This window comes from Plectropomus leopardus, chromosome 9, assembly GCF_026936395.1.
Source record: "Plectropomus leopardus strain MGB_pleo_1.0 chromosome 9, ASM2693639v1, whole genome shotgun sequence".
Lineage (NCBI taxonomy): Eukaryota > Metazoa > Chordata > Actinopteri > Perciformes > Serranidae > Plectropomus > Plectropomus leopardus.
In genome coordinates, this window is record NC_142184.1 from 15,601,873 (window position 1) to 15,626,566 (window position 24,694).

A 24,694-nucleotide genomic window follows, 5' to 3' on the forward strand; every position below is an offset into this window, starting at 1 on the left:
GTAGAGAGACCCGACTGTTTGACAGAAAAACATTTCGGTCACACACGGCACGACTTTCCCTGGGCCAGGGCCGCTAGCTGTGTCTGGCAAGCTCTCCCATCTGTCAGTCTGTCTGTTCAGGAGAACGAGACTGCCCTAACTTGAGCACTGCCTGGGTTTGGCATTGTAAGAAAATGCACAAATCTCCCAGGGAGAGCGGCTGGTTGCATCCAACCAGCAAATCGTCCCATTTTGGAAAGCTCCGCCATCATATTTCAACATTTGTATACAGTAAAAAAACAAGCAGTCTGATCCAGAGTCAGGTTTTATTGTCCTCTCAAATGTCTCATGGAGGAGAAGCTCTGTGTCTCTCCACAGCTGTCTGTAGGTAGACGTTGGCTTTTATCATCATCATCATCTCTCCTGTGTTTCCATGATGTGCTCTAATTGCCTCCATTCATCTTATTAACTATCCCATTGTTGGCTTCACAGTGAGATAGAGGGGCCATTTTCCTTTGCTTATTCCCAAAAGTGTCGCAGCCTCCTCCTGAAGGATGTTGAAACACTGATAATTTGGAAAGAGGTGAATGTCTTTTGCAGGCACAGAGCCAGAAGATCCACAGGGAGACTTAAATTTTTAAAGATGTGGTTTCTGGTATTTTTTGCCATATTAGTTACTATCGGTAAAGTCTGACAGTGCTCGTAGGGAGCTGAAGATGGGCTGATACAGAAGGGCTGATAAAGCACTGCAGCCACATCATGATATGAAAGGCACAATCATTACCTCAAAATGACAATACACGTATTATACACAAACAACTACATGTATTTTTAGTATTTTCTGATACTTATAATGTTTCACGCAAGTAAAACACTAGTCGTCATGTTTTTCATTATTTTTATATATTTTTTTAAAAAGTAATTTACATATGATCCTAGAAATTGCACTTTAGGCCTGTAAATGGAAAGAGAATTAGCATAATTGTAATTTGTGCTGTTCAACTTACAAATTAAAGAAATAACCAGTTTGAATCAGTCCTCTGGAAAAGCTGTTTTTTGGATTGTACTGGTTTAAAATTAGACTCCTGACACAGATTTGCTCTGACTGCACATTAAACTCGCAGGTTTTGGACCAGCAGGCACATACTGTTTAGCACACTCACTTTTTACACTCTATACTTTTATATTGTTAGAGTACATCACTGTAACAACCTGCTTTGGTTTGACTTGGTCAAAAGTGTAGCTTTCAGGAAATACAGTGTTGTGTTTTAGTATAAACAGTACACACACAGTTCGGAGCAAGTTTGGAACAAAGATTTCAATTATTTTATACAGACACAGTCCTCTTGCTGGGGTCTGAGGCAACATTTTGCTAGCATTTTTAATAAACAATTTTCATTAGAAAAATAAGGCACATTTCAAATACTTCTGTATGAACACAGAACAAACTCACTCCCAAAAGCTTATAAAACCTAAAAGCATTGCTTATGCTATGAAATTGGAAAAAAAAATAAACAGAATAATAGAAAATATAATTTGTGCATTAGGAGGAGTTTTATGTAGTTCCACCGTAGCAATTTTTAAAATTCAAGGAGCAACACGGATACACTGTCCTCATCTGACACACAGCTCTCTCTCTGTTTCTCACTCTTCAGCTCCAGCATTTCTGCATATGTTGCTAACAGTGTGCAGCTCAAAGTTTGCAGGCAGAATTTGAGCTCGTGAACTTTGTCTTCGCATCCTGTGCATCACTCTACATGGGGCTGCGTGCACCAGACCGTGACCCTCGTGCTGTGATGGTTCAGTACAAATAAACAAACTGTTACTGTCTGGTATTGTTCTCATAACTTTTTTTTTTGAGCAACCAGAAACCTTATTAATGCAAGAAACTGACAATTTATGCATTATCTCTTTCACAGTGTCCTCTTTGGTTATTGTTTGTCCTCAGAGTTCAATTCTTAACAATATAGCTTGTGAATATGTTTTGCTCATTATTAATTGTACAGTGTCACGTCCGCATTTTTTCTTTTATTATTTATTTATTTATTTTCTTTTGTTTTGATCAATTTCTTTTTACAGAGGCAAGTATACATACCATTACATCTCATAACATCACATGACAGACATTTGTTAATAACATAATTCAAACAAACTATTAAGAATGTTTTGAAATGGCCTTATAAACTAAACACTGCACATTGGATTTAAATTGGAGGTGTTGTGTGTGCGTGATAAGTTTGTCAGACCTTTGAGACACTGAGGTGCCAGATGGACAGATGACTTTTTGTTCAAAGCTTATGATAATGCAGCTCAGGCACCAGATACCTAAGTTTAAGTGACAAAGCGAGCTGATTGACTCTCAAAGTTAATCCCACTCACTCATGGCTGAAAATCAATCTCTTAATGTGCTTGCACCCTTTTTTGAACCTTTTGTTTTCATTATTATGCTACACACTTGTGTTGCCGGGAGAGGCAAATATAACCAACATGCAGGTTTTGAGGGTTTTAAGGGTCCACTGGAGGCCTTTTTTGTTTTATTTGCTCAGTTGTTTTTCCTCAAATGTTTTCATCACTATTTCTGCGAAGGTTAAAACAGCAAAATCATATGATGGGTAGGAGGATCCTTCCTTTTCACTCTCTCTCTCTTTATTGGTTTATAATAAGAGATAAGTCACAACACTTCCTTGAACTCTGGATCCATTTTTCCACTAACTGTTGTTTTTCTTCAGTTTTAAGCACTTTCTACATGTGATCTTTTGCTCTGTCACTTTCTCTTTCTAGAAAAAAAAGATACTGATCAGTTTATTTTACTGGCTGGAGCCTGTGTCTGTCTGATGCTGCCCTGCAGATATTTGGCTTCATGGGTGTAAGTGGAGCAGAGTGGCTCTGGAACAGCATTGGTTTGCTTTCGCAAAACACAGGAAACCAAGCAAAGGCCTGCTCTGGCTTGTAATGGCAGAAGGGCAAATCTCAAGAGCAGGCGAGAGAGGGAGTGGGAAGTGAAGAATGAGGAACAAAATAAGAGAGAGTGCTGCAGAGAGAAAACTGACCGCTCTGTTTAGGGCTCTCCGCCATTTTAATCTGTGTTCCAAGTTTCAAGACATGTTTATTTCTGTTTGATTTGGCTCTCATCTATCTTTTCTTGCCTGTTTTACTTCTAAATTTTATATCAAAGTCTATGTTGTGAGTCCTTTTTCATGTTTAAGTCAAAGTGAAACAGACTTAGTTTATGACATGAAGAATAAACTTTTCGTACTTGATTTGATCTGGTTTCCCTTAACATCCACAGAGCAAACAGGCAGCTCAGTTGTTTGTAAGGCTGAGGAGATGATACGTCTGTGATTCTGGAGAATCAAAACCTCAGTCTAGCCCAGAGTGGTTTGGATTATTCAGATATATGAAACGGATGTCGGCCAGGAATAAAATAATGCAACTACTAGGCTGACTTCTCTGGCTCACTACATCAACTCATGACTCAAATGTAAAACGACAAGCGTTTTGATAAGGAAGCAGCGTCTTCCGGCAGAAGAGCCTGTGTTGTTTGCTGTCCTCAACAGAGGAGGGGGGAGAAATCTAAAGGCCTCTGCACGGGAGAGACTGCCCTGCATTCCCGTAGCAACAACATTGTTACTGGGGGGGACTGACAGAAGTTGTGAGGAAGTTGCTATAGCTACAAGTTAATCTTGTTGTGTAGCCTGAAGTGACAGTGGGGTAATAAAGCAAGCTATTGCTAGTTGTTTGCTGGTTTGTCCAAGGATATAAACATTATAGTTGATTTATCACTATTTATTTTTATCAGTGATCATCATAATTTGGCAAATGGTCATCTGTTTTAGTAGTATTAGGCAGAGGTGGGACAAAGGCATCGTTTTGCAATTCACAAATATGTCTCAAGTCTTTGCATTTAAGTCAAGTCCCAAGTCAAGACAGGAATTAAGGGAAATGGATCAATTTGTAGCATTTGTATTTTTGATCATTTGACCTGGGGAAAAATATCAAGTATTTTCATATCAAAAGGCTGAGGTCCAAGTGAATCACTGCTATGGAAGTCTAGGCCGAGTTACAAGTCTTTTTTGATTTATCAAGTCGAGTCTAAAGTCATCAAATTTGTGACTGGGATCTGACTCGAGTCCAAGTTGTGTGACTTAAATTCACACCCCTGGTATTATTAGGTATGCAACTAATGTATAAATGTATGAGTGGAATGGTGGAAATCAGGCCTCAGCTAACAGATGTAACTCCTGTAACTTCTTTTTTTTTTTTGTAAAGCCAGGAGAATACTTGTCTGTTTATGTGCACCCATCTATTATCCAATTTACACCAACTGTGTTTCCACCATTCAACTGACCTGTGTGTGGCTCAAACCGCAAACGTAATGACCCACTACATCTCCATGTCTAGCTGTTTCCACAATGTGGGCATGGCATGCATGTCAGATAGTGCGTCATGATCTACTCTGTCGTCAGCCAGTTAATTGCATGTGCTGTGTCAACATTTTCTCTCTGAGGAGTGAGTGCTACAAGCACGGCTCTAGCTTTGAAGGGGGATGCCCATTCAGATTCCTGCACACAGAACAATCCTGACTGCTGGCGTCTAACCTGCGAGCTTGCTGGTAGTGTAGTTTAAGAGAAGTAATGCAGACGTGGGGAGTCAGACACCACAGAGGGAATCATGTATTTTGCTGTGTGTCTGTTATCTTGCCAGAACAAAGCTAGTTGTTGTTTCTGCGTGGCCCTAAGGCTACAGATTGCATTCGAGGATCAAGAGATGGAAAGAGAGGGCTTTTTGTCCCGGGACTGAATAGCCTTTACACTCACAGCCCACGTTAAGGAGACATGGCTCCTGCCTAACAGCCTCTCCCTCTCCAGGGGGTTCAGAGCCTGGGTACTTGGAAGGGACAACATGACTATAGTCTACACACAAATGCACACATCGATGGTGACAAAAAAAAAAACGTGATACACACTTGTTTATATCAATGTATTTGTATTCATAGAGAGCTACAGGGATTATATTTTCTTTGTAGGTAAACTGAAAGTTAGCATTGCCCTGGTTCCCGTAACAAAAATCATTGTTTTATTTTCTCTCATTGGATTTTTTATTATTTCAGAAAGGCTCTGCAGCAGACTAAAGGTTATGATACATTTTGTTCAGCAAGACAATCTTCTAAAATGAACACCACTTTTATGGTTTTTGAAGCAAAAATGCAATCACCAGCAGTAAAAACGGAAAGCACTCAATTGTTTATTTACAATACAAGCAGACGTTACCAAGGACCCTTGACAATCTTGAAATTTTGTAAAGTTTTTTTTTTTTTTTGCTTGAGGTCTTTCTAATGGTATGAAAATTTATACAAATACAATAAATCACAGGTACAATTGTGACAGTACCGTTTCTATATATACTTTTAATGTCAGACACAAAATAAATTTAAGAAAATGAAAATAATAAAGAATTTTTTAAAAAGGCGAAAATAAATAAATGATACGTGTATATATATATATATAAATATGGGGTCCTTATTACAAGACTGCAATAATAGTGGTGTTATTTTTTTTATTAAATAAGATGAAAATGGTTAAATGGTTCTGTAAACTTTAGTGGATTGAAAAAAGTGGATGTTAAATAGATGTAAACATACATGCATTGTTGAAAGAAATTGTATTTATTTTATGCAAGGACAGGAATTCAATTTATTTTGATTTATTTTTCTTCTTTACATTAAAATGAAAGTGCATTATTTTAAATCAGGCTGTTTTTATCGTTCTCTGTGAGCTTCTGCAAAGATTGCTTGTTCTTGTAATAAAAATATTCTGTTGTCACAGTCATTAACCTTGATCTGTTTGTTAAACTGTATCATGTAGGGTCTTTGAATTTGAGGGCATTTGGCCTGAAAAGTCCTTGAATTTGATGTTTAAGAGGGTGTGGGAATCCTGACAGGTGATGTACAAAGACATTACATAATATTCAAAACAGGAAAAATGGAGCTAGTGAGTGTTTTGGACAGAGAAAAGGGGCTCGCATCACTGAACATGGGGGTTTGTGCTGGGTTTCGGAGGTTGACTGTTTACTGCCGATCATGACCATCTGTCTGCAGAGTGAGGAAGTGCGATAGAGAGAGGGACGGAGAGCATTACGTAATCCAGTGGAGTCGATGCAGGATGATGGGGGACGGAGGGATTGCGGGATGGAGAGCAGTGGGTGTTCTATTAATAGTGTGTATGGATGAGGCAGCTGTCAGGGCTGCACAGCGGGCAGACGCTCATCAACACCAGCCTGGTCAGTTCTGATTACCTCAGTTATTATCAGTACGTTATCTCGTTATACAGGATATATGAGTTCGACTATATCATAACATTCCCTGCACTGTTTTTATTTCATATGTGTGCACTGATGTCACATTTTCAAAAGCCTTCATCTACATATTCATCAATGATTTACTATGCTTTATGATAACACACACAGGCTCATCTACACAAATGGCGCACTGTCCAAATTCCCTTTAGAGCCGAGCAGAATCCCTTGAGCTTTAAACAGGCTGAAAGGAAAGACGAGAGAGAGATGCATATCAGAACACGTGACGAGGAAGTGTATGGTTAACGATTGTGGTTTTGTGGTTGCCGTCACTTTGTCTTTCAGCCTCCCTCACATTCTCTCCCTCTGAGTGTGCGTGAGGATGAGTGATGCAAACACATGTTTTAGAGATGAATAAATGAAAAGCTTTGCCTAAGGAAAAGTCTATCTCATGACTGGAAACATTTTTTTTGGCGCGCATATCTCCACTGCTGTGCACATTTGCATTTGTTTGTGTTTGAGAGAGATAAAAAGAAAAAAGCAAAAGGAAACACAGTCAGTGTTTATTGAATGTGTAATCCTGTCACGGCTCAAACAGAGAGGTGTTTGAAAGTTGATTTTGATTACATGTGTTTGTGTGACAGTGTTGTTAGACTCTTTTACTGCCAAGGTCATGCACCAGTCTCCATGCCAGTCGAAGGCACACACAGCTGCTGTGGATATGAAGAAGCCAGCATACATGCATACAGTACATACAGAGACACCCTGATGCCTGTTTTGGGGCTTGTGTTGATCACATGATCACATTGGATGGATACGTGCTATTTAAAGTGACCTCCACTGTTGCTGAGGGGGAGATCAGAGATTATTGTTGGTGGTGTACAACCCCAGTGAAAACAAGACCTCAATACTGAATTCTGTACAGCTTTGAATCATTTGATACTAAACGATTGACGATTTTTGATACTATCTTTGTGGTCAGCCAAATCAAAGCAATGAAATCTGCTGATACTGCACAGCTTTTCCACTCTGTCTTCCTCTTTTCATTTGACCTTATACAACTGGTTTCTTCCAAGCAGCCTGTGCGACACATACAGTACTTTTTCCCCTGGTAAACAAGATACACTTCAAGTGTGTTGTCCAAGACTTAAATTTATATTGTTATTTGAGAATGAAACAATCACCTCCTGTTACCCGTAGATGTGTAGTGTTGCTCTAAAGTGTTCATAGACTGCAAAAGCTGTGTGTAAGTGGGGGGTTGCGGAAATTTGTGTTCCGGTAAACTGAGTCTCCGCTGTGCCAAACAGGTGGGATACACATGCAGGGAGGGAGAGTGATTAGATAAGGTTAGGCAAAAAAAAAAGGATGAAAAATACACTTCATGAAGCTCACTGATAAACATGTCAATTTTTTTGCTGTGTGCATAGCCTGCATGTTAGTTTTCATGTAAGTGTATTGTGGCAGTAGGTCTGAACCTCAAAGGCTAGGTTTGGTATTTTTTTTGGCTTCTACCTTATTTTTTCAATGTTTCTGTGTTTGGGTGACTAATGTGAACAACAATTTTTAAAAATTGGTCCAGTATTGAGAGCGACCACCCAATACTTTGGGTAATTATGTCCATGAAAAATGCTTGATTTTGGCACTGACATATTTATATTTTTATTTCATGAGTTTGACAGGATTATTGAAAGGATCCCTACAGTGATGGACTTTTTGTTAAAGGGTAAGATCCTTTGTGTTTAATCAGAAACAGCCCCGAAATCTCCATCACCAAACCCAACAGTCTCCATGTAAATCAGTAGTAATTTTAACGTCGTAAAACACGCTTCATTTATCTACAGAAAAAAAAAAAAAAACTTACAAAAGCTATCTTGTTTTTTTTGTCTTTCCACAATTTCAACAGTCACCAACTGGTTTGGTTGAAATAAACCCTTTATTCACCCAGATGGATGTAAAATTATGCAGGCTTCATACACACTAAAATTATTTTATTTAAATAGAGGCTGGTATGTTTGGAAATGGGTAATTCTGGGTTGTTTCCAATTAAACAAAAAGGATTTTCCTCTTTATAAAAAGGTCTGTCTCTGTAGAGATTTTTTCCATAATGTCAGACACTACAATAATAATCTGAGCCTGTCGGGGGCAAAAACAAGCACTTTTAGTGGATGTGAATTGACGATGCGCTCATGCCCTGAGTTGTTACACTGCAGCCTGTTTTGCAGCTTCTACCTGCAGCTGTCTCACTCAATACTGGACAAGTTTCAAGAATTATTGTTCCCATTAGTCACGTAGACACAAAGTAGTTGAAAATACAACACTTAACCGTTAAATGGGCTCATAGAGTGCAGTGTGCACCATAAACCAGACAGATCCGAGGGATTTCTACTGGGCTGGTAACTGGAGCAAAGGTGCTGTGTTAAATATAGAGGGAAGGCCCAGTCGTCTCCCCAACAACAGCAGAGAGCCCACTGTATAACAGGGAAAGGGGCGGGGATTTAGAAACAGCAACACGGTAGCATCATATCACCATCTGCAGTATCAAAGTCCAAATGTCCTCCTAGGACCCGGTGTTGAAGTTTTCTTCCAAGTGCATCCAACTAATTATAAATTAATCTTGAAAATCATCCAAAAATGAATCTGAGTCTGGACTCATTGTAACTTACTGTGCCTTGGCTGCAATAATGACCATCTACAATCAAACACACATGCTTGGGCACACGCTACTCTCCCCCTTTCTGCTCTCTTGTGCTTGTTGTTGCTACTTGTGTCTTGGCTCAAAGCGGTAGTCTCTTTTTTGCTCTGCCTCTCTCTGTATGTGCCTGGGCCTGGCTTGTTGACTTAAGCTGGCCCATGTGTTGTACTGCTGCCAGAGGGGATGGTTCTTGGCTCAGCCGAGGCCAATAGAAGTTTAGGGAGGAAGGAAGGTAAGAGGGTGTGTGGGTGTGAGAGAGTGAGTGTATGGTTTTGATTGTGCATGTACTTAAGTTGGCCTAATGCTCTAATCAGTGGCATCCACAAATGTACGCACTACACTCACATGTACTGTATGCAGGTATAGTTATGTAAATGAGATGAAGACTTTCCTATTGCGGCATGGCACCTGTCACATAAACCACGTTTGTCAGTGACAGGGCTCGTAAATTTTAGAGTAAGAATGGTGTCAGTACACACAACTTACTGTGTATGAGCCTCTTCATGTTCATCTGCATATGAGGGGGAGGGCATGTTTATCATGTCATCGTTAAATTTACAGCACGCCATAAACGTACCATGGTTGGACTGAAAGGTTCTTGTAAACATCCAGATTTGGGGAGTCGAAAACCAAAAACCGAACACTCTTCCGCCCAAATACACACATATATAGCATATACCACACACACACACACACACACACACACACACACACACACACACACACACACACACACACACACACACACACAGCCCATCTTTGTTGACAGCGACCTCTGCTCTCAGATCACCTCTTTCTGGGCATTAAATGGCGGCATCCCCAGTTTAACTTCACTCCAAAATAAAGCCTCTCATAAGAAGATGCAGACAGATTTACTGTTGCATCAATGCAGTCGCTCTTAAGCTTCGCTCTCCACTCTCACTAAGTTTAATGGCTCCGCAGTTATTTCACAGACAGACGAGAAGTTATAGAGAGAGCGGCGGGCCACATCATTTAGAGTTCCTACAGGCGCTGATGTGATCATAAGCAATGAATGCAGATGGCAACGCCGTTATCTGTATGAGCTGGTTTTATGATGGCAAAATGTGGCAGCCATCTGCTTCTAACTTGGTGTAAACATTAATATCAAAGTCAGTCTGATAGAAACAGTAGATTAGCTCCACCGTAGTCAGCATGAGGAAGAGCGAATCTGCAGTTGGTCCCTTTTGAGAATGGGTGCCTAGAACACGCCATTAGTGTTGTTTATTGCTCAACACATGCACTTGCAGATACACACAAAAACTCGCACCAGATGTAATGAAACTGCGGTGGAGTATCATGCTTCTGCTGGGAAGCAGAGGAAGGAAAAAGCTCAATGTCAGGAAATCAGAGTGGGTTGGAGGGTGGCCGGGGTATTAATGGGTCTTGGTGTGTGTTGGTATTTCTCTGTGTGGCTTTGTGAGAGAGGGAAAGGATTTCAAAGATTGAATCATCACTGAAATCAACCGATAGGTTAGCTGACTTTCAGTATGTTTATTATGTTTCACTAATACACACATACACACCAAAACAGACATGTCATGATTGTATTTGGTGTGCTATTAATCTACTTTTCAACTTCTCAGGCAGGCCAAACAGTCAATTTCTTTAACTTTGGAGTTGAGCTGACAACATGATGTCCATGTTTACAACAAAATGATAAAACCAGCACAAAAATGTTATTAAGGAAGCGACCGAGGCCCATTAATCAAAAGCGCGTCCCTACTTGGCCCTGTGTAGTGCTGAAAACAAGGCTAATGACTGAAACAGGACACGGCTAATCTTGTTATCTCTTTATCTCTCCACCAGACTGCCTCTGTGTGTGTGTGTGTGTGTGTGTGTGTGTGTGTGTGTGTGTGTGTGTGTGTGTGTGTGTGTGTGTGTGTGTGTTTGTGTTTATGCAAGTGTGTTTACCCGCTTCTCCTCTGGTGATGTCTTCTGTTTTAGCTGTGGTGTGGATATTATTCTTTGCATACTATGATTCTCTCCATGTTGGTATTTTATAATTACCCTGTTTTGCCAACTGCCCGCATTGCATTCAAAGCACACACGCGCGCGCACACACACACACACACACACACACACACTTATTTTGAGATGACAAAGAGTAAAACCAGCATCTTTTGTGTGGACATAGCCGTGCAGTGTTGAGACTGTCTCTGAGAGATTCCTGCATATCTGGTACATTCCTCTGCGATCTGTTTGCTTCCCATCCAACACATTCTCATCTAGCGTGGGAGCTGAAACACTTTTATGAACTTTTTCTGTGTCCATAAAACGTTTGAAAGTCCTGTCACTTCTGAGAGTGGGTGTGTGAGCAGGTACTGTACATGCACTCTTGCTGATTTGCAGCATACTTTTGTTTGTGTTTTTGGACTCTAGAGTGAGGCTTTTGTGTCGAGAGGGTGTGTGTGTGTGTGTGTGTGTGTGTGTGTGTGTGTGTGTGTGTGTGTGTGTGTGTGTGTGTGTGTGTGTGTGTGTGTGTGTGTGTGTGTGTGTGTGCGTGTGCGCGTGCGCGCGCACTGAGACTCCGAGTGGATCTCTGCCAGGGCTTAGGGCTTGGCTGAGAGAACGCCTCAAACCAGTTTACTCTGGTTGTGTAGTGGAGAAGTCTGGGGGCGGGACAAGGACCTCTTAAAGCTGCAGATCATGTGTATCTCTGCCTCTGTCTGTCTCTCTTTGTGCATGTGTGTGTCTGTTTTGTGTTAGTGCATCTGTGTTCATGTGTGTTCATATGTCACCATATTACAGTATTTGAATTTGCATGTAACATATACAGCTGTACATAGTGAACGTTCATATATTCATCTAACTGTACTGGTTTTGATAGCGTGTTTTTTTTTTCTTTTTCTCGGGGTTGTACATGAGAATTTTGGTTGGTTTATGTGCATTTGCAAATGCGTGGGTGAGGTCTTGGTTGTGCCATTAGTAATTTCCCCAGCATTTTGCTTTAAAGGACAGCAAAAACAGAGGTGAAAAGCGCAAAATAGAATAGACGAAGAAAAGAAGTATGCATGAAGCAGAGATGTTTGTGCAGAATTGCAGGATGACACAAATTAGCGTTGTGCTCGGTCACATTTTTATTAAAATGTCGGTTGCCAAAGAACATTTTTTGGGCTCACAGAGAATGTTGATGTGTTTATGAATGCATACTGTGTGTATGCGTATGCTGGTAGTTCAAGTGGTCAGTATAAATAAGGTTTAAGCTGAGGGTGGACTGCTCAGCATGGGGTGACTGAGCAGGAAGGGAGGAACAAGCATGTCTATTCTCTCTTAGCGATGTTGCACAAGCTGTGCAGAAGCACACCACAAAACCCTTTCACTCTCGAGCCTTTCCATTACATATTCATATACACACATGCACACGCTCAAACTCACACTCTAAGTTCCCTAAGAATCACTGTGCATATAATCATGTCTGTCAGTGTGCTCCTCTGGCTACTTCTTTTGTTGGATTTATTCGCTGCATCATCCAAATTTCTTCCAACATCCCTGTTGATATTTTTTGGGAGGACTACAGAGATTTGTAGTTTTCTCAGGGGACATGTCTGGGCTTTTTCTTCGGAAATAATTTTCCATTACTCAGTCAAAACAACAAACTATTTTACAGAGTACAGCTGAACTTTGATTTGTTCAAACATATTCCCGATTCCTGCTGCTAGAGTTTTATTAAAAACTATGAAAGCTGAACATTTTACACCAGGTCTCACATCTCTGCAATTACAACCAGTGTCTCAAAGGATTAACTTTAAAAAAAATGTTATTGCCTATAAATCACTTAATAGTTTAGGGCCTCAGTACATCTATGACTTGCCTCCACACCCTTTTAGACCTCTGAGGTCATCAGGGACCAGTCTGCTTAGTGTTCCTAGGATTAAAACCAAGCAGGGTGAAGCTACTTTCACTTGTTGTGCTACACACAGCTGGAATAAACTTTAAGAAGATCTTTAATGTGCCCCAATTCAGGCTACTTTTAAAACAGGCTAAAGACTATTATGTTCACTTTGTTTATAAAGAAGTACTTCACAACTGGACAGATGGTCTTTTCATAAAACTGGGCTATGAAGTAGAAAGAAACAAATACTTTTGAAATTGATGCTACCCGTTAACAGAGAAAATGGATAGAAAGGGCTGTGGCATTCACCTTTGCTCAAGAAGTAGAAAACTGACAGCCACCAGAATGCACTTTACTTCACTGGACCAATGAACACTCCCACTGGTAGGTGACACCATGTGAGCGTTTTACACAATGGTGTCCAGCTGGCAACCGATGATTTTGTGTTACAGTTAAACGGTAAGCTGAAATGTGTTTCTGAAAACACATCAAATGTTTGGAAGTTTATGACAGTATATTTACACATACAAACAGTAGGAATGGGAGGCATCAGGGTATTATGTTATACCAGCGTATTAAGAAACCCAGACGGTGTGATTTTAAATATAGAAATTTAAGTAGAAAAAAAATACTGAAAAGGCTGGTTTGCAAGCAGTGCGTATCACATGCCCTGGAGGTTACAACTGACCGGCACTGCATGTGTTAGCGGTGTGTGTTCACATTGGCAGCATTTGTTGTTGCGGTGTTGCCAGCAGAGCCAGGATGGTATGACAGTTAAAAAAAAAAAAAGAAAAAGAAACCGTCCAAGCCTACTACTTATACTGTTCTGATACAAACCTCTTTTAAATTGGCAAAATGTCACTTTAATCACTGCTAATAATAGCAATCTGACTCTTGCACTTTCTATTTGACTTTCTATGGTATGTGTTTTAATGCGTTTTCTGCATTTTATACTCTTTTGTTATTTATGTGTTTTTATGAATTTCACTTTGAAATTCTTCTTTGTATGAAATGTGCTATATAAACTTACCTTACCTGGGCTCTAGGTGAAGTAGAGACAAGTACAGCAGTGGTAATCTACACCTGACTTTTTTCCTGTGTGGTTAATCTATATTTGTGTGTTTTGCAGGAAGCCCTCAGGTCACGCTGATAAGGAGGTGATGGCTGCCACCGTCCTGACCTCACTCTCCACATCCCCTTTGGTGCTCTATCCTTCCTCTGCAGCCACAGGTAACATTACTGCCTTGGCATCAGCTGCACTCTACATTGAACATACTTGCAGAGGAAACCATCAAATAAGGACTCATCCACCACATTAAACAAATGTATGTCATTCACTGTACATCATGTCGCAGGTTACTCAGTCTCAGTCAGGTGAAGCAGGGGGACCTTGGGTGTGTTAGTTTACCCCCACACAGACTGATTTGCTGAGTCGTTAAAGTGTTACTGTGTTCATCTTATGGAAGGAAGTCTTTTTTATAGTGTTATTAGCACTCTTCCCTTATCTTTGTATGCATAGATGCTTACCCAAGCTCAGCATTTGCTGCCAACTGTTCAGCCATGACCCTAACGTCAGAGCTCCTTTTGCTGTTTCCAGTATTACCATGCCAACCCTGCCAGACGGTCAAAGTCCTATCTGCTTTTTTTCTGCCAGCATTAAACCAAGGCTACTCCTTTTGCTCTCAGTAAGGCAACATGTAGCAGTTGATTCCCCATATCATGCTGTTTCATACCAGTGTACTAGCTGGCGACAATAACTCAATAGCAATGTAATTTTTTATTGTAGAATTTAGCAGTCACAGATCCTGTCAGAGGATGTTGTGGCTCCGAGAGATAATCTTATTGAAAAGCTTACACGACACAAAGTGTAGCAAAGTAAGGATGTTGATATCTTTGATTTAAACACTAATTCTACCACAACTCCAAATTCTCAAATTTACAGGGTTCCCATGGAGATGAAAATCCTGGAAAAGTTATGAAATTAGAAAAACTATGTTCCAGGCCTGGAAATACTTTCGAATTAACTGAATTTTTTGGAACAGTTTTGAATGTAGATTGTTTTGGGTATTTTTTAAAATATGTTCAGAAAATTCCCCAAACAAGTCTAATATTACACAAAATATGTTGTATTTAAAATTTCTTTGATTTGATGTTTTGGTTTCTATCCTCCAGAAAGAAATGCAGCGTTGATGTTTTACAAAGTACTTAGCTAGCTGATGGCAGGAATATCTAACTTGCGAGTTATGGACTCACTGCACTGCACTGCTGCAGAGTGATAGGGGAAATCCTGAAATAGGTATATTTGGTGTTATTTTTGGCATGTAAAAAATAATTTTTTTGGCCTGGTGGCCCACACTTACAGAGGAAACAGTACATTATGTAGCCTAGCTTCCAGCACCATGAAAAAAAAAACCTTGTGGCTTGATATTGAAAGTTGTTACGGTCATAGTTCATAAGTTGAAAGTTAAAATGAGATTGGCCACGCTGTGATGTGGGATTTGTTTGTCTCTTATGGGGGTGAAACATGGTTCACTGCAGAGCTTTAGTAATGCGATGAACCGTAATCCTCATACAAAAATGTATCTATGCAACATATTAACTTGAATTCAGCTCTTAAAATTCCAATAGAAAATAGTTATTGGTTGGTATTTGTAAATCCCCAACATACATAATATTAAGCTTTACTCTATGTTGGGTTTTAGGTTTTATTTTTCCCATGTTTTACCACAGTGAAAGTCCCATCAAGCCGGCATGATTATCCCGTCTTTAAGGTCAAGTGTCATTGGATGAACTGGTCAAAAGGTCAAAGGGTAGCAAAAGGGTTTGTGGGCTAAGACTTAGGGAAATAATATAGTACTGTCTCCAGGAAATAAAAGCTGTGTTGGGCTTAATAGGAAGAGTTCAGTATAGCTAAATGAAAAATATTCGGACAGTAAAGTTTCTTTATTCTATAAAATATTAAAGATATTAGAATTTATTCATCAAATAAGCTCAAATGGTTTATGGCTTGAGAGATTCTGCATTTTCATTTACCTTGTAGAGTTAAAATGTTGTTTATGTTGCCAACATTGTTTTTATTTCAAGCCTTTAAAATAGTGCACACTCACACTCACATTCACATTAACCTGTCTTCAGATATGAAACATCCGCTTTTTAGCCACGTCTTGTCATTAATCTGAACTGTATGCATTCTGTAATCTGCAGTCCCAGAGCCAGCCAGCAGGGCTTGGAAAGAGGTGCTATCAGACAGCTACAGCAGCTCGACCAGTGGCAACTGGAGCTGGGATGCCAGCGACCAATCAGTGCCCTCCACACCGTCCCCGCCGCTTTCTAACGACAACAACAAGAACTTCCTGCTCTCGTCCCAGGGCGATGATGTCATTGAGGATGTCGCTGAGAGCACGCACTTCATGTTTGAGGACCCCATACCTCGGAAGCGAAAGGTAAAGATGAATGTTTGGGTTGCTTTTATATTTTGATCAACATGTTTTGATTAATACAGCAGAAATGATGGAAATGAAAAGGGCTCATTATGTGCACCGTTAGATATGGACATGGATGGAGACCTCTGTCTGTACACTGCATCCATGTCATCTGTATTTTTGCACCTTTTCTGAGAGATCCCACCTGTGTTATCATTTGTATATTCAATATCCTCACAGACTACCGTCATATACAATGCTGCCTCCATTGGAGGATACATTATTACGACTCCACTGTTGCCATGTTTGTCGTTGTCAGAAACTTTTGACTCTGCGCTCTCATGCCACCTAATTTATGTGTCTATGCCAACATAAAAGACATGGAAGTATGTGGGCATAGATTGTTCCAAGGTTAGATCTGTTTTCGTACATAAATTGAGTATAAGTGAGCTTTAGGACCATGGCTGTATTATGTGGACTTGATACAGCATTAAACACTGCCCCCGTTCATTCCTAAGATAGTTGCTCAGTGGCGCATGAAGCCAAATGGTTAAACTGCTGCAGGCAAAATCAACCGTATGATCCGGGGATGACTGGCACTAGAGCATCAGAAACCTGTGCTGGCCGAGTGCTGCAGAGTGTGGTCAAGTGACTAATCTTCCGGTTTAGCGCTCTGCTAACTTGAATTGAGATAAAATGATTGTGCAGCTCTTCTATAAATATTTACAGACTGAATGAATTGAATCCCAATAATGAAACGAGTCATTTCCTGGGGGTTGTGATACTCAAAAAAAAAATGCATCCACTGATTTACAAACTCTTTCACCATGTAAGTCTTTGGAAAAAAAGTCTTTTTAGGCCGCAGGGCATCACATGATGGTGCAATTAAACTGTTTGGCTATTATGAAAATTGGCTTCAAAGAATGGCACACCTCCTTGGGGCCTGCTTAAGACTAACTATATATCACTTAGATGATAAATTACATTCTAAGAAATAAGTTGACATCCATAGTCAGTACAGTTTCTTGACTTTGCTGTGGTTTTGTGGTTGACACAGCAGCCCCAGAATGCTGTCAATTCCACTTTTAACCTAAAACAAAATAAATTATTGCACACTAAGTAATGCCTTAGGGCTACAGTTATAGAGAAACAACTCTTATGTGTTGTTTCTATAAAGTAGTAGCAGTGAGAGACCTTGGAAAACCTGCTAGATACATTCAGAAAATGTAATGCAGTTTAACAGCCACTGACATAAGACCTGTCGCTCTCTGCTTGTGCGGATGATGGATTATGTTCTCCCTTTAACTCCTTTCCCTGTCATTTTCTTTTACTATAGAAACAGTCCAGAATGTCATAGTGTTTTTACTGTCAAGAAGCTTTACATCCTCCTTTTAGTCTTTTCAGGAGGGGGAGGTGGGAAGGTTTAGTAAGGATAAAGGAGTGGGGAGGGATGAACAGCAGGAAGTAACAAAAGGTTCAAGGGATGCATAAGAATGAGACTCAGAGGGTGTAGAGGAGAGGAGAACTGATGCTCATGGTAGCAACAAGAGGAGAAATGAATCTCAATATTTCCTCTGGCCATACAGTGACAGAGGAGAGCTCATTTACTTTACAATATGTGGGAGTTTGCAATTCCACCTCCCTGGAGTGGGGCAGCAGTGAAGATTATTGAGCTGCCGAATATATAAAACCATAAAGACACAGAGGACGATGCTGCCAGAGAGTCATGCCATACCATAGATAAGCAGACAGGAAATGAAGTAGGATGACTCCGGGTGGAGAATAGACGCACAAGTTGTGTGGAAGAGGGATAAAACTTGAGTTAACCTGCTGGCTAGCTTTTTGTTGCAATATAGCTGATGCCAACCCCAGAGGTCTAAACCCCTCTATGAGCAGCTGCCCCTTGGATTGTAGGCTGTTTGATTCTGTGCAGGCAGTGGATTAAGAGGATTATTAAACATGGCAATCACCAGTCTTACTGTAACAGTGTTAAGATGCAAGAAAAACGCTTAGGGAATTAAGTGATTTGTGATTGTTTGTGGGAAGAAAGACTAGCTTTGCTGTGTCATTTGTATTAGGGGGGTTGTTTTAAACAGCATGGTACGGGGCATGCACATAGCCAGCACCACCTCAGCATTTAAATGGCATGTTAAGGTTGAACAGAATGAAGTCAGTGCAGTTGAAAGTAGCAATAATGTAGAAGAGACCCAACATAACCATTGATGAAAACCTGTTCTACTCTTCTCTTGCTCATTTTTGGTCTTTCCTGCTCCCTCCATCCCGCCTTTTCTTGCCCTTCTTTCTCCAGTGACTGTTGAAAGGTAATGAGAGAAGACACCCACTATCTTTCATTAGCAGTGATGCAGGTCCCTGCCTGCTCATCGGACAGCTGCCAGCCCCTGATAGGCAAAAGGGAAAATGAACTGATATTAAAAAACACCCACTCCATGTATCTACTCATCTCCTTATGACTTTCTTATGAGTCAAGGGGAGTTATCTGGGTATATGTAACATCAGATTTGAAGAGGATCAGATATCAAATCAACTTTCTCTGTTTACACTGCATACTGTAGGTTGTTTTATTTAGACTGAAGATATTTGCACTTCAACTTCTGCACAACTGTACAGTCCCTCCATTGCACCTTTTGTACATATATTTTGTATTCATTATCTTACATTTTTTCATTTTATATTTTTATATTGCTTCCTTATTTTTTATCTAATGTCTTATTCTATTTAAATTTAGTATTTTTGTTCCTCCTTTATGTTAATTGTTTTGCACCAAAACACCAAGTCAAATTCCTTGTATATGTATATATACTTGGCAATAAAACTGGATTCTGATTCTGATGAACATTTAAAAATGCTTCTTTTGATGATCAGAGGTTAGAAAGAGGTTAGTGTAGTTTTCACAGGTGTGCCTTTGAGGAAGTGAGTGCTCATGTATTCATATTTAGTTGTACTTTTTTGAGAGGTCTTGAATGTTGTTTTAAACATTAGGGGCAGCCCCGGGCTGCAATCCTAACACCAAACTATTTCCGGTAAGGTTGATCTTCTGGACTCAATAAAAACTGTGTTATTCTCCTGTATGGGCTTGGTTTTGCAGGACGCACCAGTTTGCGTTTTGGCATCTCCATAACTGTCTTACCAGCCCATGCTCTGAGACTGAGATTGTAAGAATGCAGAATAAAAATCATGCATTATTTTGGTTTGATGAAAATGAGAAGTTAGACTGAGTGGCAAAGTATGCGACCACATATCTCTAAAGCTTTAGAAAATTCAGCAAACTGGACTGAATAATACACTACAAGTATGAAGGCATACAGAATATACTGTTGATATTTTCCTGTGATTTGTCTCGTACCTATGTAGATGGAAACCGATAGTCTGGCTTGTAAGACCTTTGAGCTGGGCATGTATTGATGCAAAATACTACTTTGTTATCAGAATACAAACCCTCCCAGACTGTGTATATTTTTATTGTTGGACACAGTTTAGTCCATCTAAATGTCAATATATTTTAGTACTATTTAGTTGTACATATTTTCCAGTAAAACATTATGATTGTTTTATTTATTAGTATTTAAGTAAAAGTTATTTGAAAATCTGCAAAAATTTGAAGGGTTTCTTCGTGAATCAGTGACCACAACAAAATCGATGATATGGTCTCTGTCTGAAGTTGCAGTCAGGCATGAAGTCTCCTGTGGGTTTTATCTTGGGTTTAAGGCAAAGAATAAGTTAGTGACAATTTTCGAGTTCTCAGTTTTGCTATCTTACCCAAAAAGTGACGAGCCAACATCCCGACTTATAACATGCACAGACAGCAGGAAGAGATCAAAATAGTACATGTAGTCTGCTCATTGATCAGTCAGGGAACATGAAAATACTGTGAAGTAGACAGAAAAGGGTATAGTTTCATTGTCCCCTCTTCTTCTGTCGCTCTCTCTCTCTCTCCCTTTCACTTTGTAGGTGTCTGAACTTGTCATATATCAAGTTTCTATTTTTATAGACTTGCTGCTCTAATAGCTCTCTAATGAGGTATAGTGTTTGGCCCCTTGTAGCGTGGCACTCAATCTCCCTGGAAGGCCTTTGTATAGAAGGTGCCAATGAGATCCACACAGAGGGACGTGACAATACGGGCTGCATAGACCTCCATTTCCCATGAAATACTCATCAGTGTGTTTTACAGATAATGTGTTAAGTTTCATCACTGTTTCTATCATGGCTGACAGCTGATGTTTTTCCATTGTTGAGAAAATGATTCACAACCCAAGGGCTTTAATTAGAGGATTAAATAAATAAACCAAAGATAGATGTAATGACAACACACTCTGTTGTGTTTGTAGTGACACTTGTTTAAATTAGCTCTTTCTGACTCATTTTGGTTTTGTGCTGAATGTCTCTTTCAGAACTCAATGAAGGTGATGTTCAAGTGCTTGTGGAAGAACTGTGAAAAGGTCCTCAGCACCTCCTCAGGGATCCAGCGACACATTCGCACCGTCCATCTGGGGTGAGTTACAAGTCATTACAAGAAAAGCAATGACATGTAGTGCTCAGTTATCGTATACATCAGGGATTCTTGATCACAAATTAGCTGTATTCTTCACATCTCTTTTGGCCCAGACACACACCAAACTGACATCAAAGACTTGAGTCATGTCTCTTCGCTAGCACACTGCAAAGGGCAAAGCATCTTTACCGTGGTCTAGCAGACAATAACACAAACAATTATGTTTGTGCTGAAGAGTTCAGTGGGTAAAAAAAATTATCTTGCTTGTATTTTGGACATAGGCCTTATTGACTTGCTTGCTTTCTTAACTTCCGCTTCTTTTGATTTGCCAATCAGAGTGATTTCATTCACCAGCGGATCATCTTCTCACAGATCAAGATGCTGATTTGGCTGATGCTCACATATGGACCATCATTGACTGACAGCTGGCTTGCTGTGTCAGGGTCCTCGTAGACAGTCTTGGGGTTAACACTTTACGCAATGTAAGACTGTAATGTAAGGCATTATGGGTTCCTTTATTCAGTAAGTTCCTCAACTATCTGCATAATAGGCGAATAGGAAAAAAGTCATCAATCGTGCTGACACCAGTGACACTGTCTAGAGCACCTGTAGATAGGTTCTTTAGCTGAGGTAGTCTGTGCTGACTCTAAATAGGAACAGGTTGCAAATGATTTAAGAAACTTTTTGTGATGTATAATAAGTGATAAACTGGTCAAACAAGCTGGACTATTCCACTATAAAGCCATGGTTTGGTGAGCAAGAGACTCGAGTTTATTTAATTGTGTTTGGCCCTTAAAAAGAAAAAACATGTGTGAACGGCATATAAACTTCAGGATAAGGCAAGAGGGAAATCCAGGCACTCGAAAAGTATGCAAACATGAAAAATGAGGATTTACATTAAAAAGCCTTTATTATAGACACCGGCCTTCGTCACGTTCGCATAATTTTGGAGTGCTTGGATTTCCCACTCGCCTTATCATGTTGTTTCCCATCTTTCATGAGCACCAAATACTATTTCGTGACCTACATTTGATTATGATCCACAGAGCAAACCAGTCAGCTCTCTTTCGTGGCATATAAACTTCATTTAAGTCTGTCTGTCTAATGGTGTCCCTCCTTGTTAGGATATGGATTTGTGTTGATGTTGTATTGGGCAAGTGTGAGGTTTAAATTTGTTTTGTTAACTTGCAATTATCTGACAATGCGTCCTAGACAGTGTTGGGATCTAATGCAAAAGCAATGCCATGCGTAATGAAACCAATTAGTTTCTACAGAAAGTAATTAAGTAAAGTAATTAAGTGCTTCTTTTTTAAGTAATACATTGTATTACTTGTACTGTATTGTTATCACATGAAATAATGGACCCCATACATGTATGATTAAAGTCTCGCATGCTGCTCTGTTGTGCCGTCAGCCCCAGTTCTCATCTCTTAACCACCACACACACACACGCGCGCATGCACACACACACACACACACACACACACACACACACACACACACACACACACACACACACACACACACACACACACACACACCACATCACCACCACCAGGCAGTATGATGATCTTTATGAGTCACACTGATGATGTTCCTAGTGACACCGACAGTATTTAAAAGTTTGTTTTTATTTGTTTTCATATTCATGTTTTTGTAACTGCAGGCTTTGGTTTTCGCTCAGATAAAGACCTCCACTGTGTGGGTGTCACTTAAGTAATCACTTCTCTACGGCTTCGGGGTAATCATGTTAAACTCTGTGATTTAAATTATGTGGTAAGACAAGAAAAGTGACAAATCTAACACGTCAATGCTTGGATGCTGTTCATCTGCCTGCCTTTACATCTGAGCAGAGCTGAACTTGTTTATTAGCACTTCTTCCTCACATATGAGCCATGTGCTTAGAGGTATATTGAACAATGAGGAAGCCGATACTTTCATATCACAGATGCTTAAAAGATGGCCGAATACAATATACAGGTATGAGGTACCACGTTGTATCATATATGTATGTGTTCCATTGTATCACATCGTAACAGTACAGCACTAGTTTACATTGCTGCTTTTGACCCAATGCAGCAAGTAGGTTCGAGACAATTTAAAACGATACATCTGTCATTCAGTGAAATACGAAGCAGCAATAACTTTCAGTTTGCACAAAGATTTGAAAGTGATGCTAATTCTGATAATTTTATGTTCATATCACTAGAAGCAAGTAGAGACAGACAGACTCCCACTGTTACTTCATGCATTAGTTTAACCTCCTACAGTTATTGTCATTTCATCACCAGCCTGTTTGTTTGAGGACCCCTGCAGCACACTGGCTTTTACTGCCCCCTGCTGCTGGGATGAGCAACCACCTCCTGCACTTTTTTTCCCATATAACTGACGGCTGGGCTTGTGTTTCTAGATGTCAGTAGCTTTTTATTAAAATGGAAAGTCACAGGCAGGGAAATTGCAATCTTTCACACCACTATTAAATTCAATTAAATAAAAAAAACAACTTTATTTACCCCGCTGAGGGGCAATTCCAGGGGCAGGCAAAGCAAATAACAGTACATTAGGACACAGTACTGGCTGCAATATTTACGATACATGACCAAAAGTAGCGGTGGTCATGTAGCAGAGGTACAGTCAGATGGTCAGATGTCCAGCAGTGATAAAATATAACTTAAAAACCTTTAAGTCTGAGAGGCTGGTGCTGACAGATTTGAATGGGATTCCAGCTCAGCATTTTAAAATGTACTTTTAATGTTTTGAGAGTATGTTTATTATTTTCTTCTTCTCAGCATTGTTTAAATGTTTACAGTCTATGGTAAGAAATCATTGAATGAATTAAACCTTTTATTGCCCTTAGGGGAAATAGCTAAGCAAAACAGAGCATTGAAAAGACACCACCAACAACGACACATAAAATACATGTGCATAGTATGCAAAAATATGCTGAATTGGTTGGTGCATTTTTTAAATGTTTTTCAATATGATACTGAATGCGGAACTAAGATTAAAACCATCCACACACAGAAATCATACAATTGAAATTTTGGGAAATTGGATAAACATGATTAGCATTTCTTTAGTGTACTTCAATGTTTTCTGCTTTATTTCCACAGAAATATCTAACAGAATGAAAATATTGTACTCTATTACAATGGCAATATTTCATATGTCTACTCAGCCAACAGTCTTCAGGCTAATGCTCCTCAGAGGAATGCCCATTTGTGATCATGGACCGGAGCCATGAAATTAATGGTTGCGGATGAGAGAGGAATAAGTGGAAGCATAACAGATACATACCATAAAGCATTTTCTGGCACCACATTTATGAATTTAGAATGAAAGGGAGAAACAGACTTAGTTTGAGAATATACCTGCAGCGCCTTCATAAAGATGTGATAAGATGAGTTTTGAAGCTGCTGCTGCTGTGAAACAAAATGAGAGAGGCAATCTTAAAAAGCTGTGTGGCTCAAAATGTAAAGGGTTTAATGCCTTTTATCATAACATAAAAGCTGAAACTAAAATTAAAATGGAGCTATAATAACCTTAATGTACTGATATCCTAAAGAGTTTCTCGATGTTTCTGTCCTGCAGGCGAAACAGCGACTCGGACTACAGTGATGGAGAGGAGGACTTTTACTACTCAGAGATTGAGGTCAACATGGACAGCCTAACGGAGGGCTTGTCCAGCCTCACACCCACATCCCCCACCACGGCTGGCCCTCCGCCCGTCTTCCCTCCACCGCTTACCGCTGTCCCTCACTCCGAACACATCAGTATGAACGGCTCGCAGAGCCACGCCCCGACATTGCTTAGTCAGTCTGCTCCCTCCACGCTCTGCCACATTCGCACTGACCACGCCTACCAGGTAATTCACACAAGACACACTGGACTCACGCATTACTTAATATGATTTCAAAAAATTGATGCCACTGCAGTGCCACAGG

General features: G+C 40.0%; 1 protein-coding gene across 4 annotated transcripts in view; it reads left to right on the plus strand.

Moving 5' to 3' along the window:
- Window positions 1-24,694, plus strand: part of slc2a4rg (SLC2A4 regulator) — a 71,745-nt gene that overhangs the window by 16,710 nt on the left and 30,341 nt on the right. For all 4 annotated transcript variants that reach the window (XR_015777477.1, XM_042491236.2, XM_088082069.1 and 1 more), the window contains exons 3-6: window positions 13,948-14,048; window positions 16,023-16,261; window positions 20,650-20,750; window positions 24,342-24,615. Coding sequence is in view for 3 of the 4 variants with exons in the window: in XM_042491236.2 (XP_042347170.2) it covers window positions 13,948-14,048; window positions 16,023-16,261; window positions 20,650-20,750; window positions 24,342-24,615 (715 nt within the window). In the remaining variant the exon portion in view is untranslated. The remainder of the gene's footprint in view (window positions 1-13,947; window positions 14,049-16,022; window positions 16,262-20,649; window positions 20,751-24,341; window positions 24,616-24,694) is intronic.